The sequence below is a fragment of the Pollicipes pollicipes genome, unplaced genomic scaffold, assembly GCF_011947565.3.
Source record: "Pollicipes pollicipes isolate AB1234 unplaced genomic scaffold, Ppol_2.1 Scaffold_7231;HRSCAF=8579_pilon_pilon_pilon, whole genome shotgun sequence".
Lineage (NCBI taxonomy): Eukaryota > Metazoa > Arthropoda > Thecostraca > Pollicipedomorpha > Pollicipedidae > Pollicipes > Pollicipes pollicipes.
In genome coordinates, this window is record NW_023597034.1 from 2,908,022 (window position 1) to 2,921,120 (window position 13,099).

General features: G+C 61.8%; 1 protein-coding gene across 1 annotated transcript; it reads left to right on the forward strand.

The window, feature by feature from the left end:
• Window positions 1–626: 626 nt before the first annotated feature.
• Window positions 627–12,852, forward strand: LOC119109380 (transcription elongation regulator 1; the record flags this gene model as incomplete). The annotated part of the gene is made up of 15 exons (XM_037232996.1): window positions 627–791; window positions 1,115–1,381; window positions 1,749–1,875; window positions 2,269–2,537; window positions 3,178–3,310; window positions 3,787–4,072; window positions 4,567–4,769; window positions 5,075–5,217; window positions 5,585–5,793; window positions 6,144–6,294; window positions 9,328–9,678; window positions 10,419–10,556; window positions 11,056–11,273; window positions 11,535–11,640; window positions 12,197–12,852. Coding segments are annotated over 15 exons (3,069 nt in total), but the record flags the coding sequence as incomplete, so codon positions are not given.
• Between the last annotated feature and the right edge of the window lie 247 nt (window positions 12,853–13,099).

Below are 13,099 nucleotides of genomic sequence, written 5' to 3' on the forward strand. Positions count from 1 at the left end.
AATGCCACATAATGAATGTTTCTCCTTTAAACTTAAGATCATATAGCAGGCTTTCAGATGGTAACAGCATTAGTTTTGGATGATGTGCTACCCAAGAAGACATCATATTTGTTGATTTTTACATTTAATTGTTCCAAAAGGACCTGGCCTACCAAACCATTAAGTTACCTATAGAGAGAGGTGCAACTACCTCATTTGAATTGTTTGCTGTCTGCTTGCTAGGAACTTTCTCTGAAATCCTTAGAAGTTATACACAATGTTGGTCTTAAGGGGGCTCAAAATGGGGCAAACATTGTAAATGCTGCCTGTTGCACTCCACCATTCAAAGATCCATTGGTGGACAATGCATTGTAGCAAAGGTAGCAGTGGTGCACCACTCCTCATACAACTTCTCACAATGTGACATTGCCATTGAAGGACCTGCACTCCAGCAAGATTGCCACACGAGCATTCCCCAGTACTGTTCGCCCATGCAGTTGTCCTATCTGCGAATGGTCGGCAGCACGCCGGCGGCGCGTCACGAGCCCTGACGTGGTCCGTGTCATGTTCGCAGCCGGCCGGGTGGTCCGCCGGGTGGTCCGCCAGGTGGTCCGCCGGGCCCGTGGCGCGGTCCGCCGCCGCCCCGCTTCCGCGGCCGGCCCGGTCCGCCCGGCCCGCCCTGGTCGCCGCGCGGCCCGTGGCGCGGCCCGCCGCCGCCGCCCTTCTTCCGCGGCCCGCGGCCGCCCTTCCGCGGTCCGCCGCCGTTCGACCCGAACTGGGGACCGCATCCGGGCATGATGGGCGGGCCGATGGTGAGTGGCCGACGCCGGGCGACGCGGCGCGCCGGATAGCCGTGGGGGCTGCACGGAATGCAGCGTGGCACGAGTGGCTGCGTTTGATTTGCGTGTTGCTTGGGCTCTTCGGTTTGTTGGCTGCTCTCAAAGAACCTGTGACATGTGCAACCTGCCCTAGCGCGTCAAAAGACATGTTCCCAATAGCGTACTGATCTTTGGTATGTTGGAACCATCCCAGCTACGTCCATCGCACCGGTCATTGTTAATCAGCTGTGTAATCTCTGTGTGCTGCGCATCGGGTGATCGCGAGCGTGTCTGACGACGGCCGGCCGTCTCGGCAGGGTCCGTACCCGCCTCCGCCGGGTATGGGCATGGGTCCGCCGCCGGGCTGGGGCGGTCCGATGGGCCCGCCCGGCGGTCCGCCGCCCTTCCAGGGGCCGCCGCCGCAGCACGCGCCGCCGCCCCAGTTCGGTGGCATGAACCTGGCCAACGTGTGGGTCGAGACCAAAAACGACGACGGCAAGCCCTACTACTACAACGCTCAGTCGCGAGAGACTACCTGGACCAAGCCGGAGGGCGACGGCGTGCGCATCCTCACGCAGCAAGAGGTGGGTGGTGGAGGCCCGGCCAGCGGGTGGTGGTGCCGCCCCCTTACGCCCTCCTGCGACGCTGTGTACCATGTCCTGGGTGGTGTCGGAGGGTTTCATGGTGGGCCGCCTGGTGCACCGAGCCTTGAGCTGACTCGTTTTTCTGGCGTTGTGGCGTGCCCAAAACTGCCATGACCATAGGCATTGGAGCTCCGCGCTGCGATTATGAGGTCTGCAACACGTCCGGTGATAGGCTAGAACCCACGCCCCAGCGGAGCCGGGAAACCTGGCGCTGTACCGTCCTCACCCCCGGGCCTCTGGTGCCTGCTGGGCGGGTCGGGCGCCAGCCTGTCGGTGGGCGAGGTGTGAGCGACACGCTTTCCGTCAGGTGGAGCAGATGACTCAGTCGGTGGGAGGGCAGGCGGGCGGCGCCGCGGCCGCCGCCGGACAGCACAACAGGGTCAAGTCGGAGAGCGATGCCGAGGGTGACAACAGCCAGGACTCGGACAACAAAGGTAGGAGCGACCCGGCTGGCCTCGGTGGATTGGGTAGGGTGTTTGGTGGTTGGTTTCATGACAAATTGACGGACGAGACGTCGGGTTTACACTCTCACTGCTGGGAGATTTACAACATTTGCTAGGTTCTATAATCCGGAAAACCCCAGCATTTAAGCTCGACTGGAAACGGTGTCCCGGGCGTGGCATTTTTTTTTTTAGGCTGTGTGGTGAGATGTCCTTTGGTGTGCATAAGCGCCGCGTCAAGAGATTGATACTCGCCACGCTGACCAGTGGCGAGCCGCTGACTTACACCGCCGGTCACCTTACGAGCCGTGGCGCCTGCCGGGGCGCGTGCGGCCCGGGCGCCGGTCGGTCTGACGCTGACCATGCCGTGTCTGGCCCGCGCTGCAGCGGACTCATCGGCCGCCGCCGCGGAGGGCGCGGCCGGCGGCGGCGCGCCGCCCGTGGTGCCCGGCGGCCCGCCGCCCTTCGGCAGCGCGCCGCCTGGCCCCTTCAACATGCCGCCGCCCTCGTGGATGGGCGGCCCGTGGGGCGGCGGCGGCGGCCCGCCGGGGCCCGGCGGCTGGGCGCCCGGCACCGGTCCGCCGCCCACCAGCACCCAGATGCCACCGCCCACACAGCCCGTCATTCAGGGCGCACCATCAGTCGACAACAAGGAGGTGAGAACCGCAGGGGCGTCGGCGCCGCGCGCGCAATGAGGCGGTCAGTCACTGGGGGAGGATGGGGGGGGGGGGGGGGGGCTTTGGACAGACAGGAGGTGTGCATGTGCTAAACACTTGGGCTTCTGCTAATCGAGTAACTGTGGGTTTCTGTATCATTGGAATGTACGTGAATGTTTTCGAGTTGCTCTTCCCACGCCATTTTCGGTTGTCATCTGCTGCACAGTCAGTGGCTTGCTTGTGCGCTCCAGATCAGTGATAAAGTGGTATCCCAAGGGCCTATGTTGGTCGGGAAGCCCCACCCCAGGACCGCGATGTCGCGCTCCTGTGGACTGTGGTGACTACTTGGCCTGACGCGGCTGTGGTAGACCTCGGAGCGCTTGTCTCGGTATACCAAGGCGTGACTCCCCTTTGACAGGCCGTTGTGTTTCACGAGCTCCGTCGCACGTAGCCCTAGCATCACTGCAGTGTGGCCGTCGGCCTCAGCCCGGGGGCGCCATCCACATGTGTTCCCAACCCGTGCCCAGCCGTGTAGACCGTGCTTCAGGGGCGGGGCATTGCGCCGGCCCCGTGCCCCGCCCTTGTGGCCGGTGAGCCAGCCGGGCGGCCGCCTGACCCGCCCGCCTGACCCGCCCGCCAGCTGGACCCGGAGCTGGTGGCCAGGGCTGCCGAGTGGACCGAGCACACGGCGCCCGACGGACGCAAGTACTACTACAACGCCAAGTCGCAACAGTCGGTCTGGGTGAAGCCGCAGCCCATTGCCGATCTCGAAGGTGGGTCGCCGCGTCCGGCCGCCCGGTACCCGGAGGAGCCCGGCTCGGCACCCCCCGGCAGCGGGTACCATGTACCGCCAGGGCTGGAGTGGGCCGCGAGTCCGGTGGCGCGGGGATCTTAGTGCCTCCGTCACTGCCATCGATGTGTAGGGTTAAGCCGCTCGTTTTTATTGACGGGTCGCGCGGATTGTGTCGGTTTGATAGCGAGGCTGGGCCAAAAGCTGTGGTGGTGTCAAAGACGGAAGTGAGGTTTACCGTGTTCACATGTGACATGTTAACCTTCGGCAATACCTCTGCTGGATCTACGTTGGGTCTCCACGTATGCGATTAACATCACAATACAACCGCGTAAGATAACACCATCTTTACCGCAGATGTCTGTTGTGTGTTTCTCGCCCGGAGCGACCCCGATCTCATGTAATTCGCCGTCATGGATGCGTCCCTCGTGCCTGAACTCTGATGACCCGGTGCGGCAGCGGCGCGGCTGGCGGCGCAGCAGCAGGTGGCCGCGGCGGCCGCCGCCGCCGTGGCCGCCGGCGACGTCAAGGCCGAGCCGCTTGAGGTGAAGCCGCAGCTGCAGGCGCAGTCGCAGCCGCCGCCGGCGGCCGCCACCGACGACCGCGAGTCGGCCGACGACGGCATGGACGTGGACGACGACGAGGACTCGCGCTCGGCCTCCGAGACCAAGGAGGAGCCGGCGCCGGCCAAACAGGAGGACAAGAGCCGGCCGGTCAGCTCCACGCCCGTGCCCGGCTCGCCCTGGTGAGTGGCCGGCCGCGCGTGCTGAGGACCGCCGCCGCCAGGGGGCTGGTCTGTCACCGAAGCAGGAGGGTCGGGTAGCGTGTAGCGCCGAGGAACTGGCTAACGTGGCGCGGAGGATTGTTGTTCCAAGTGGTTAGAATGTGGTTTTGCAAAAATTGCACCGTTTTGCAAACGGTCGTCAGTCTTATGTTTTACGTTTTCTTCCATAGTCTTGCGCGCGTTTTTACGTGCCGAAAGGCTTTTATGCCTGGAATAAGATGATTAGAAGTAGACTCAGGGGTGAGCTGTGACAACATTTGACAACGCTTTGGAAATGATGCATCATAAGTCTGACTGTCGGGGTCCATGCCATGTCAGCGTGACATACTGGTCGTTGCAGTCATTCCCGTAGAGTTGGCATCACGCCCTGTCCGCCCTTTGTCCCCGAGGGCGCCCGTTGCTCTGTCTCGTCGAGTGGTATCTCCCCGGGGCTGACGCCGCCCTCTGCGGGCCAGGTGCGTGGTATGGACGGGCGACGGGCGCGTGTTCTTCTACAACCCGTCGTCGCGTACCTCCGTCTGGGAGCGGCCCGAGGAGCTGGCTGGCCGCGCCGACGTCGACAAGATGCTGCTGCCGCCCAAGCAGGAGCCGGCCGAGGCCAAGGAGGAGACCGGCGAGCCGCCCAGCAAGAAGGCCAAGCCCGACGAGCCGAAGAAGGGTGCGTGCGTGAGCTGGGCCGCCTGCAGCAACCGCGCCGGGTGCCGATGGGTCGTGAAGTAAACGTGCAGTTGGCGGATGGTGCGTTTTCTAGAGCGGATGTCTTAAGGACTTCGATTTGACCTCGAGCTTGTCGGGATGTTGCCCGTTTTTGTGGGCACTGGTGCGCGGCGTGCCCAGCTGATGATTATCTCCGACAGACGGGTCCCAGGCGGAGGTGCCGTTGTGCTGGTCAGTCGCCCCGCGCGTTGCTGTGTTGGTCGCGCGCCGCACCCTGACCTCAGCGCTGAACGCGGGCCGTTGCAGAGGTGAAGGAGGAGCCGCCGAAGAAGATCGACGTGGGCAAGGAGGCGGCCATCGAGGCGGAGGTGCGCGCCGCCAGGGAGCGCGCCATCGTGCCGCTCGAGATCCGCATGAAGCAGTTCCGGGACATGCTGGCGGAGAAGGAGGTAGGCTGGCGCGGCGCCCGGTCCTGGCGGCGTGGAGTCTCCGCGAGCGCTCGCCGTCTCTCCGGTGTGAGGCTGGTCGTCCGGCGGACGGCGGCCGTGGTCTGGTGTGCGGGTGTCGCAGAAGGGTGGATGGGTTTAGCGCCGGGCTTGCTAGCGGCGGCCTGGAGCCCCCAGATTGGATCAAGGGTATCAAAGAGTGTCGTCCGCCATGAGTCGGCCAGTCTTCCTCAGGGAGTTTGTGGTGTTGTGCGGGAAGCCGGAGCCTGCGTCCGCACCCGCTCCGGTCTGGCTGCTCCTCCCCCTCCCCCTCCCCCTCCCCCTCCCCCTCGACCCGCACCGCTAACCCCGCCATGTGACCGCCGGGCAGGTGTCGGCGTTCAGCACGTGGGAGAAGGAGCTGCACAAGATCGTGTTCGACCCGCGCTACCTGCTGCTTACGTCGCGCGAGCGTAAGCAGGTGTTCGACAAATACGTCAAGGAGCGCGCCGAGGAGGAGCGGCGCGAGAAGCGCAACAAGATGCGCCAGAGCAAGGAGGAGTTCAAGAAGCTGCTGCAGGAGTCGGACCTCAGCGGGAAGTCAGTACACCTGACGGCCGTGGCAGGCGCGCCGCCACCGCCCCGCGGCCGAGCGCTGCCGCATGCCGGCCTCCCCGGCGGGATGTTGAGTTAGCAGATGGGTGTAAAGTGAACTCCAATGCGTGTTATGCTTCTAACCTGCTCCTGCTGCGGACGCGAAATGGCCGCTGCAGTCGTGCGCCCTGAAACGACAGTGCTCACCATCATCTTGCTGTTTTTGACGTTGCGTTGGGGCTGCCGGCTGCTGCCGCGCGCGGGCCCGGCTGGCCGCGCCGTGTGTCCAGTGATGGCGACCGTCGTGGGACCGGTCCTCCCGCGGCCGCCGACTGACCGCCGGCCGTGCCCGACAGGACGTCGTTCAGCGAGTTTGCCCAAAAGTACGGTAAGGAGGAGCGTTTCCGCGGTGTGGAGAAGATGCGCGAGAGGGAGAGCCTCTTCAATGAGCACCTGCTGGAGATTCGCCGCAAGGAGAAGGAGGAGCGCGCCGCCAAACGCGAACAGGTACGCTTGCCGACCGCCTGACGCACACGCTCCGTAACGTAACGGCGCGTCACGTAACGTAACGTAACGTAACGGACCGTCGGTCCGCGGAGGCTGCTGGTGACGCGAGTTTGGCTAAAGTGCTGACAGTAAGTCTTGAACAGCTGCTTGATGCATGTGCGAAACGCCATGTGCAGTGTGCTGGGAGGCGTGACCCGGAACCGAACGTCACATGTCCGGTGAATCGCCGCACGTTGTCTCGCAGTGATGCAAACCGTGCACTGTATGTACTGTGTATGCCTGCACGATGCGGTTGACCGTTGACCAACAAGCCATGCCCCGCTTGTAAAAGGGAGATTAAGCTACCCACTTGACCCTTAGCCACATGAAACATGCCCGTGGGTTGTGTGGCATAGCGGGTTGACGCTGAAGTTATATTTGACGTAAAAGTTGATATGAGGCATTCTTTCCAAAGTTAGGACATATTTTTGTGACACCTGAATGTGCAATTACTTTGCCAAAAGTCATGAACGACGATTTATGTTTACTAGTGTTGTATGTACGCATGGTGTTTGAACGCGCCGCTATTTCGTTGCCATGGATCACTTTGTTCCCTTTTCAGGATATGATCATTGTTTGCCACCTGCCATTGCTCGATGTGAACATGATAATAATTAGCGTCAATGGTTTCGACCATTTTTTTCATTGACGGACAATAATCGAGACAATTTTAAACCCACTTAAACCATACGTAGCCTTGCTATCCCTAAACAACAGCTGAGCGCGTGATCTGCAGTGTCGTGCCTATCGCGACATCGCATCATCGTGACGTGTCCGCGGCGGACGGCCTTGTCATGCCGCGTCGATGTTCGTAGTCGTGACCACCTCCTTTCCAGACCACCTTTCAGGGCCACGTCGCTTTGTATCACTGCTCGTGCGTATTTTGTCTCACGCTGCCACACCGGTCTCGCCCGTGTGTGCTCACCTCGCCAAAAGTCGCGCGTGCATCAGTCGTATCTGAGCGGCGCGGAGCGCTGGCCGGCGGGTGCCGCCTGTCCGGCTCGGTGGCCCACATGTTCAGCTGTTTGCAGTACGGCGGCGTCGGCTGGCCCAGCAGCAGACGGCGCCGCCCCCTGCCGGCCGGCTGAGCGGCGTCGCTGACCTGTCCACGCGCGTGCTGTTACACTGTCCGCGCCGACAGACACACGGGCGTAACGTAACGTAACGCGCACGCCCGGCCGCGTGTCGCTAGGTGATGCTCTTTTTCTTTCTCTTTGTGTTTGTCTATGTGTGTTGTATGTGTGTTGGTGGACGGCGGCCGGCTCCCCGGAACCGCGCGGCTGCGGCGGATGGTGCCGATTCAGGAGGGACGGGGGCGTGCGTACGGGCGGGAGCCGCTGCCCGGACAGGGGAGCCGGCCGCCGGCCGCGGCCCAGGGCACCACGCCCCGCTGGTCCGCGGCGCGCCACGCCCACACTGGAATGGGGCGGTAGCTCACACGCAGTTCGGGAACGTCGGCTAGCCTGGGCAGTCCAATCACCGTCTAGCTAGCCTGTGACTGCTGAAATATACGTTTTGTTGGCTCATCAGGCAGGAGAATTTAATTAAGCAGTCCATTGCACTTAACATAATTACTAACTACAGCTTGTTTGAGCAATATCCCTTTTGCCCGGGAGGCTCATGGATCTCAGTTCATTGATCTCGGCCGTCAACGCCGACGCCTCACGTGGAAATAGCATTGCCGTTGACCTAATCTCGTGCTGAAATTGAAACGTGGGCATCTGACCAGCAGACTGCGTAACGCTGTGGCCGCACGTCGCCAGGGCAGAGACACTGTGTGTGGCGGCCGCGCGCGCGCCGCGTGTTGCCCGCGTGTCGGTTCGGAGCGCCCGTCCGACCAAGGTGACCGCACCCCCGGGCACCGCAGCTGGCCCGCTGGGGCTAGGTGCCAGCCGTCGGGCCGGAGCGCCGCGGTCCCGTGTCGCCCTCCACCCCAGCTCTCCTCCCAGTGGCGCTGTATTGGAAGGCGCCTGCTTTGGTCGTCAGTCGCAGTGGGGGCGAGGTTGTGTGGGTTTGTGTGTGTGGGGGGGGGGGGGGGGGGTCGGGTACACTCGCGACATCGCGGCATGAGGTTGATAGAAAAGCCAGAAGTGTAAAGGTTAAGTGGAAACGGTCGCATACTAAGCATCCGGCAGCGATGCCTTTCTGGCGATCGCGTGCTTAGCGTGCCACCATGTTGCATGTGTTGCAGAGTGTTAGCGAGGGTCGATCGTTTCCTTACTTGATCACTGCTGCGGCACTCTTATAAGTGTGCGTGTGTTTAGGAGGGAAGGGGGGGGAGGGGCGTCTGATGCGGGTGTGGGGCAGCGGGGAGGGAGGCAGCTCCCGCCCGACGGCCGGCATCCAGCCCCACTCGCCACGACGACCCACTAAAGCTGCCGTGATCGGTACATGCAGTGAGTTCACTGGCTGCAGCGTGCTGTTGATTTATGTCTGAAACATTACAATTGCAGTGGGTGTTGACGGCCAGCAATGGTTTCGGCCCTCTGCCCTGCCGCAAAGTGACGTCGAATTGCCTTGTGTGCCCAATAAAATGCATAGAGCGGCTAAGGTGTGTGGTAGTGCCTACAGTTCTTGTTATTTTTCTTTTCAACGTTAGTAATGCAAATGACCAAGTAAGTTTGCACATCGTGCTGCACGCAGACAGCCAATTGAGACGTTTGAAGCTTTTCTCTGTCAGTCTTCTTGCATCTATACGACGCAGTAACATTGCATTAGACGACCTTGTGCTATGACCGGGGCGTATGCCCGGATTCGGCCGTGTTGACCTCCCCTTCACAGCTCTGCTTTAACTGGTGTCCTCTCGCCAGGCGCGCGGCGGCGGCGGCAACACCTCCTTCCTCACCCCTGGCCGCGCCGGACCGGCCGTCGGCTGATAGCTCTGACCCGCCCACGTCCACAGCCGCTGGCGGTCGGGTTTGCGGGACGTGTGTGTGTATGTGTGTGTGTGTGCTGCGGGTCTGTGCGTCCGGTGACCGGCCGCTCCGCTCCCAGGTGAAGAAGGACTTCTTCACTATGCTGCGCGAAGACAAACTGGTGAACCACCACGCGCACTGGTCGGACGTCAAGAAGCGGCTGGACTCGGACGCGCGCTACCGGGCCGTCGAGTCGAGCGGCCAGCGCGAGGACTGGTTCCGCGACCACGTGCACGACCTGAAAGAGGAGCGGCGCCGCGAGAAGCGGCGCGAGAAGGAGAAGAAACGCAAGCGTGCCAGCCGCAGCCGCAGCAAGGAGCGACGCAGCAAGAGCGGCGACGGCCATCGCGAGAACGGCGAGCGCAACAGCCAGGAGCCGGCCGACGCGGCCGAGAGGGCGCCGCGCGAGGACGGCGAGAAGACGGACGAGGTGAGCGCGCCGACCGCTGACCGGTGGCAGGTCGCCGCCGAGCGGGGCTGCGGAATCTGGGTGTACACAGATTTTCTGCTGGTTGACGCGAAAATAAAGTCAAAGCCCATGCGGGCTTGTTCCTGTAACAAATCTCTTCTCACCGTGTCTGTTACGTTTTTCGTGTCTGACTAAATTATCAGAAACAATGTGGCACAGCGTTTACAGGTGGGAGGCAGATCAACAATATTCTTGAGGCCCCCACCCCCTCCCCCATTTCACCTATGCTCACCGTTCTTGCAATTAGTGACAACCGGTGACTTCTTATAGAAGAGTTATAATATAGTCCACGCCATTCTTTCCGCCGTCAATCCGTGACCTGGTATTTCTATGGGCGAGGCCTGGCAGCGGCAAATCGTGGTGACGCGTTTTTTTCTTACCGAGTCTGTTGTAGGCTGCTGCCGTTTCACGGTTGACGCGTGGATTCTGGACGTGCGGTGTATTCGCACGAACTCATCAGAACCGCGATGCCGTGGCGAGCCCGAGCAAAGCGAGACGCGTCTGAACATCGGATGGAACTGCGGGTGACCTGGCGAGGGGAGCCTGCCGGAAATTGGCCATTCTAGCGAGAAAATTGCTGATTCTAGCGAGAAGGTCATGACGACATGCGCCACCATGCCCAACCCATACTGCAGCGCATTGACCGGCGCGCGGTGTGGTGGCACACCGCGGAGCGCTTGACGACCGCCGACCGCCGGCAGGACTCTGATGAGGAGGAGGAGCGGAAGAAGAAGGAGACGGAGGAGCGGGAGAAGCGCGAGCGGGTGGAGGCGTCGCTGCGGGAGCGCGAGAAGGAGGTGCAGCGTACGCTGGCCGAACACCTGCGCGACCGTGACAAGGTGGGCGCCGGCGGCCGATCCGCGGCGAGAGGCCGGCGCAGCGCCCGCCTTCGTCAACGTCCACGGACGCCCTCTGTCAGCTCTGATGTCTCGCGTGCACATCATGCGAGCGTCTGCTCGCGGCTGCCTTGCTGGTCACCGCCCGTGCCTGTGTGTGGAGTGGGGCATGGATACCGTGGGGTGTGGTTGTCGCCGTCTCCCTCATCGCCCCTCCGGCGCGCTCCTGGGCGTCCTGACTCCACTGATGCGGCGGCATGTGGCGGCACCTCAGCCGCTGTGGGCGCAATATGACCTCCTCAGTCTGCACGCTCCAAAACCCCCATCAGCAGTAACCCCCGCCGCTGGCGCGCTGCTCAGCGACGGGTGGGCCGACCCCGCGCACGTGCCCCACGCCGTTCCCGACCTGCGTCACGCCTCCCCACGCGCGGCGCGTGGGGCGCCTGGCCTGACTAGACCGCGGCTGGCGGCGATTGTGACGCGGCCACCCGTGCGCCGGCAGGAGCGGGAGCAGCACAAACACGCGGAGGCCGTGCAGCATATGCTGGCAGTGCTGGCGGACCTGGTGCGCACCACCGACATCACGTGGCGCGAGGCGAAGCGACTGCTCAAGAAGGACCACCGCTGGCAGCTGATGGACAGCCTCGAGAAGGACGAGAAGGAGAAGCTGTTCGAGCAGCACATCGAACAGCTGTCCAAGAAGAAGAAGGAGAAGTTCAGGTAGGTGGGCCTGCCTGCACAGGACTTCCGCGGCTCGGGCAAATCAAGACTGGCAACTTTTCGGTGCGTTTTAGTGGCGCCTTGCGTGTTTTCATTATCTGGCGATGATCTGTGCTTTGTTTTTAACTTGTCCGTTGCTGGTGTGATTTTTATATCATGTTTAATATAACTTTCGCGCTTCGGGCAGGTGTCGAAAGTTAGCCCAACGTTTGGGTCTCGTGGGCTTTCAGTTCTGTGTAAAAATGTGACTTTATGTTACAGAGAACTTCTGGACGAATTGAACGTGGAGCTCGCATCGTCCTGGAAGGATGTTAAGAAGCAGATGAAAGACGACCCTCGATATTCGAAGTTCTCTTCCAGTGACAGAGTACGTAACGTTTTCCCTTCGTACCGTTGGCCGCGCCAACACAGCTATACTGCGAGTCCTTTCCTAAGCTCTGAGCTGTTCTACTAGCTTGAATTGGCCCGGTAAAAGTGTGGTGGCGAGCGATAGTGTAATGGGATGGTGCATTGACGCTGAAACGGAGGCATTTGCCCTGCCGCGCACCTTGCTTCCCCGAGTCGCGGTTCCAAACGTAACAACGCAGCGAGTTTTTGCATTCTCGCCAGTCTCCACGCTTTGTCTCCTGCGTTTCTGGTTCGGGCAGCAGTGGTCCTTATTGATCATATGACCGATTGTTTTGGTGGTTAAGGGCGCGTAAGCTGCTTAGGTCATGGGCGCCATATGACCAACGTAGTCGGTGCGCCCCAAAGCCCAAATCATCATCATCGTCGAGCTGCTGAAGTCATGCGATTGTAGGATAGACAAGTTGCATATCCCCGCTGCAATCTGAATTACAGAGCGTTACCTCAGCCGTCGCGTGTCACCCCGCTGCTGCGAAATCTGTGAAAGCGTGAGCCCTCACTGTGGCCCCGTCCGGCAGAAATGCGAGCGCGAGTACCGCGAATACCTCAAGGACAAAATGGTCGTGGCCAAGAGCGACTTCCGCGAGCTGCTCAAGGAGACCAAGATCATCACGCACGAGTCGCTCAAGAAGATCACCGACAATGACCAGCACATGAAGGACATCCTGGAGGTGTTGCGCAAGGACAAGCGCTATCTGCAGTTGGACCAGATCGCCGAGGAGCGCGAGCAGATGATCGTGGCCTACCTGGAGGACCTGGACAAGCGCGGCCCGCCGCCGCCGCCCACCGCCAGCGAGCCGTCGCGCCGCCTCGTCAAGTAGGCGCAGCTGGCTGCCGGGCGGGCGGGACGTCCGGTCGGCGCTGTTGCGGCGGCGATCGGCCCGTGTGGAATCGTGCAGGGCTCGCGGCCACGACCTGTGCGGTGTACTTTGGGCGGCGCCGCTCGCCAGGCGGGAGTGCCGCTGCGGCGGCCGGACTTGCTCGGCGCCAGTCCTTTCGTTTGCTGGGCGCCGACCCCGTGGAAACTAGTGCGATTCCTTTGTACACATATCGTTGTGTTGATTGTCGGCCGGCTCGTTTTACGTTGCCACTCGCGGTCTTCTCCAAATCGATTGGTGACGTCCGCTGGGAATGAATGTCCTTTACAGGAAACGAATACATTGGAGACAACGTGCACCAGTCTGTGATTAACTCGTGCTAGCTCTCTAGCGACGTGTCCGCGTGTGGCGCCCGCCGATCTCGTGACGCCACCAGATGGCTCCGCTGACCACGGTCGGGCACCGGTCACTTGCGAGTGGAGGGCGGGGTAGTGGGACGGCGTGGCAGAGGCGGCCAGAAGCGTCCGCAATGACCCAGCCGCGTAGACACGTGCGTGGCCACAGCCGCGTGAACCCGGAGGCGCGCCGGCATGGCTTCGCGCT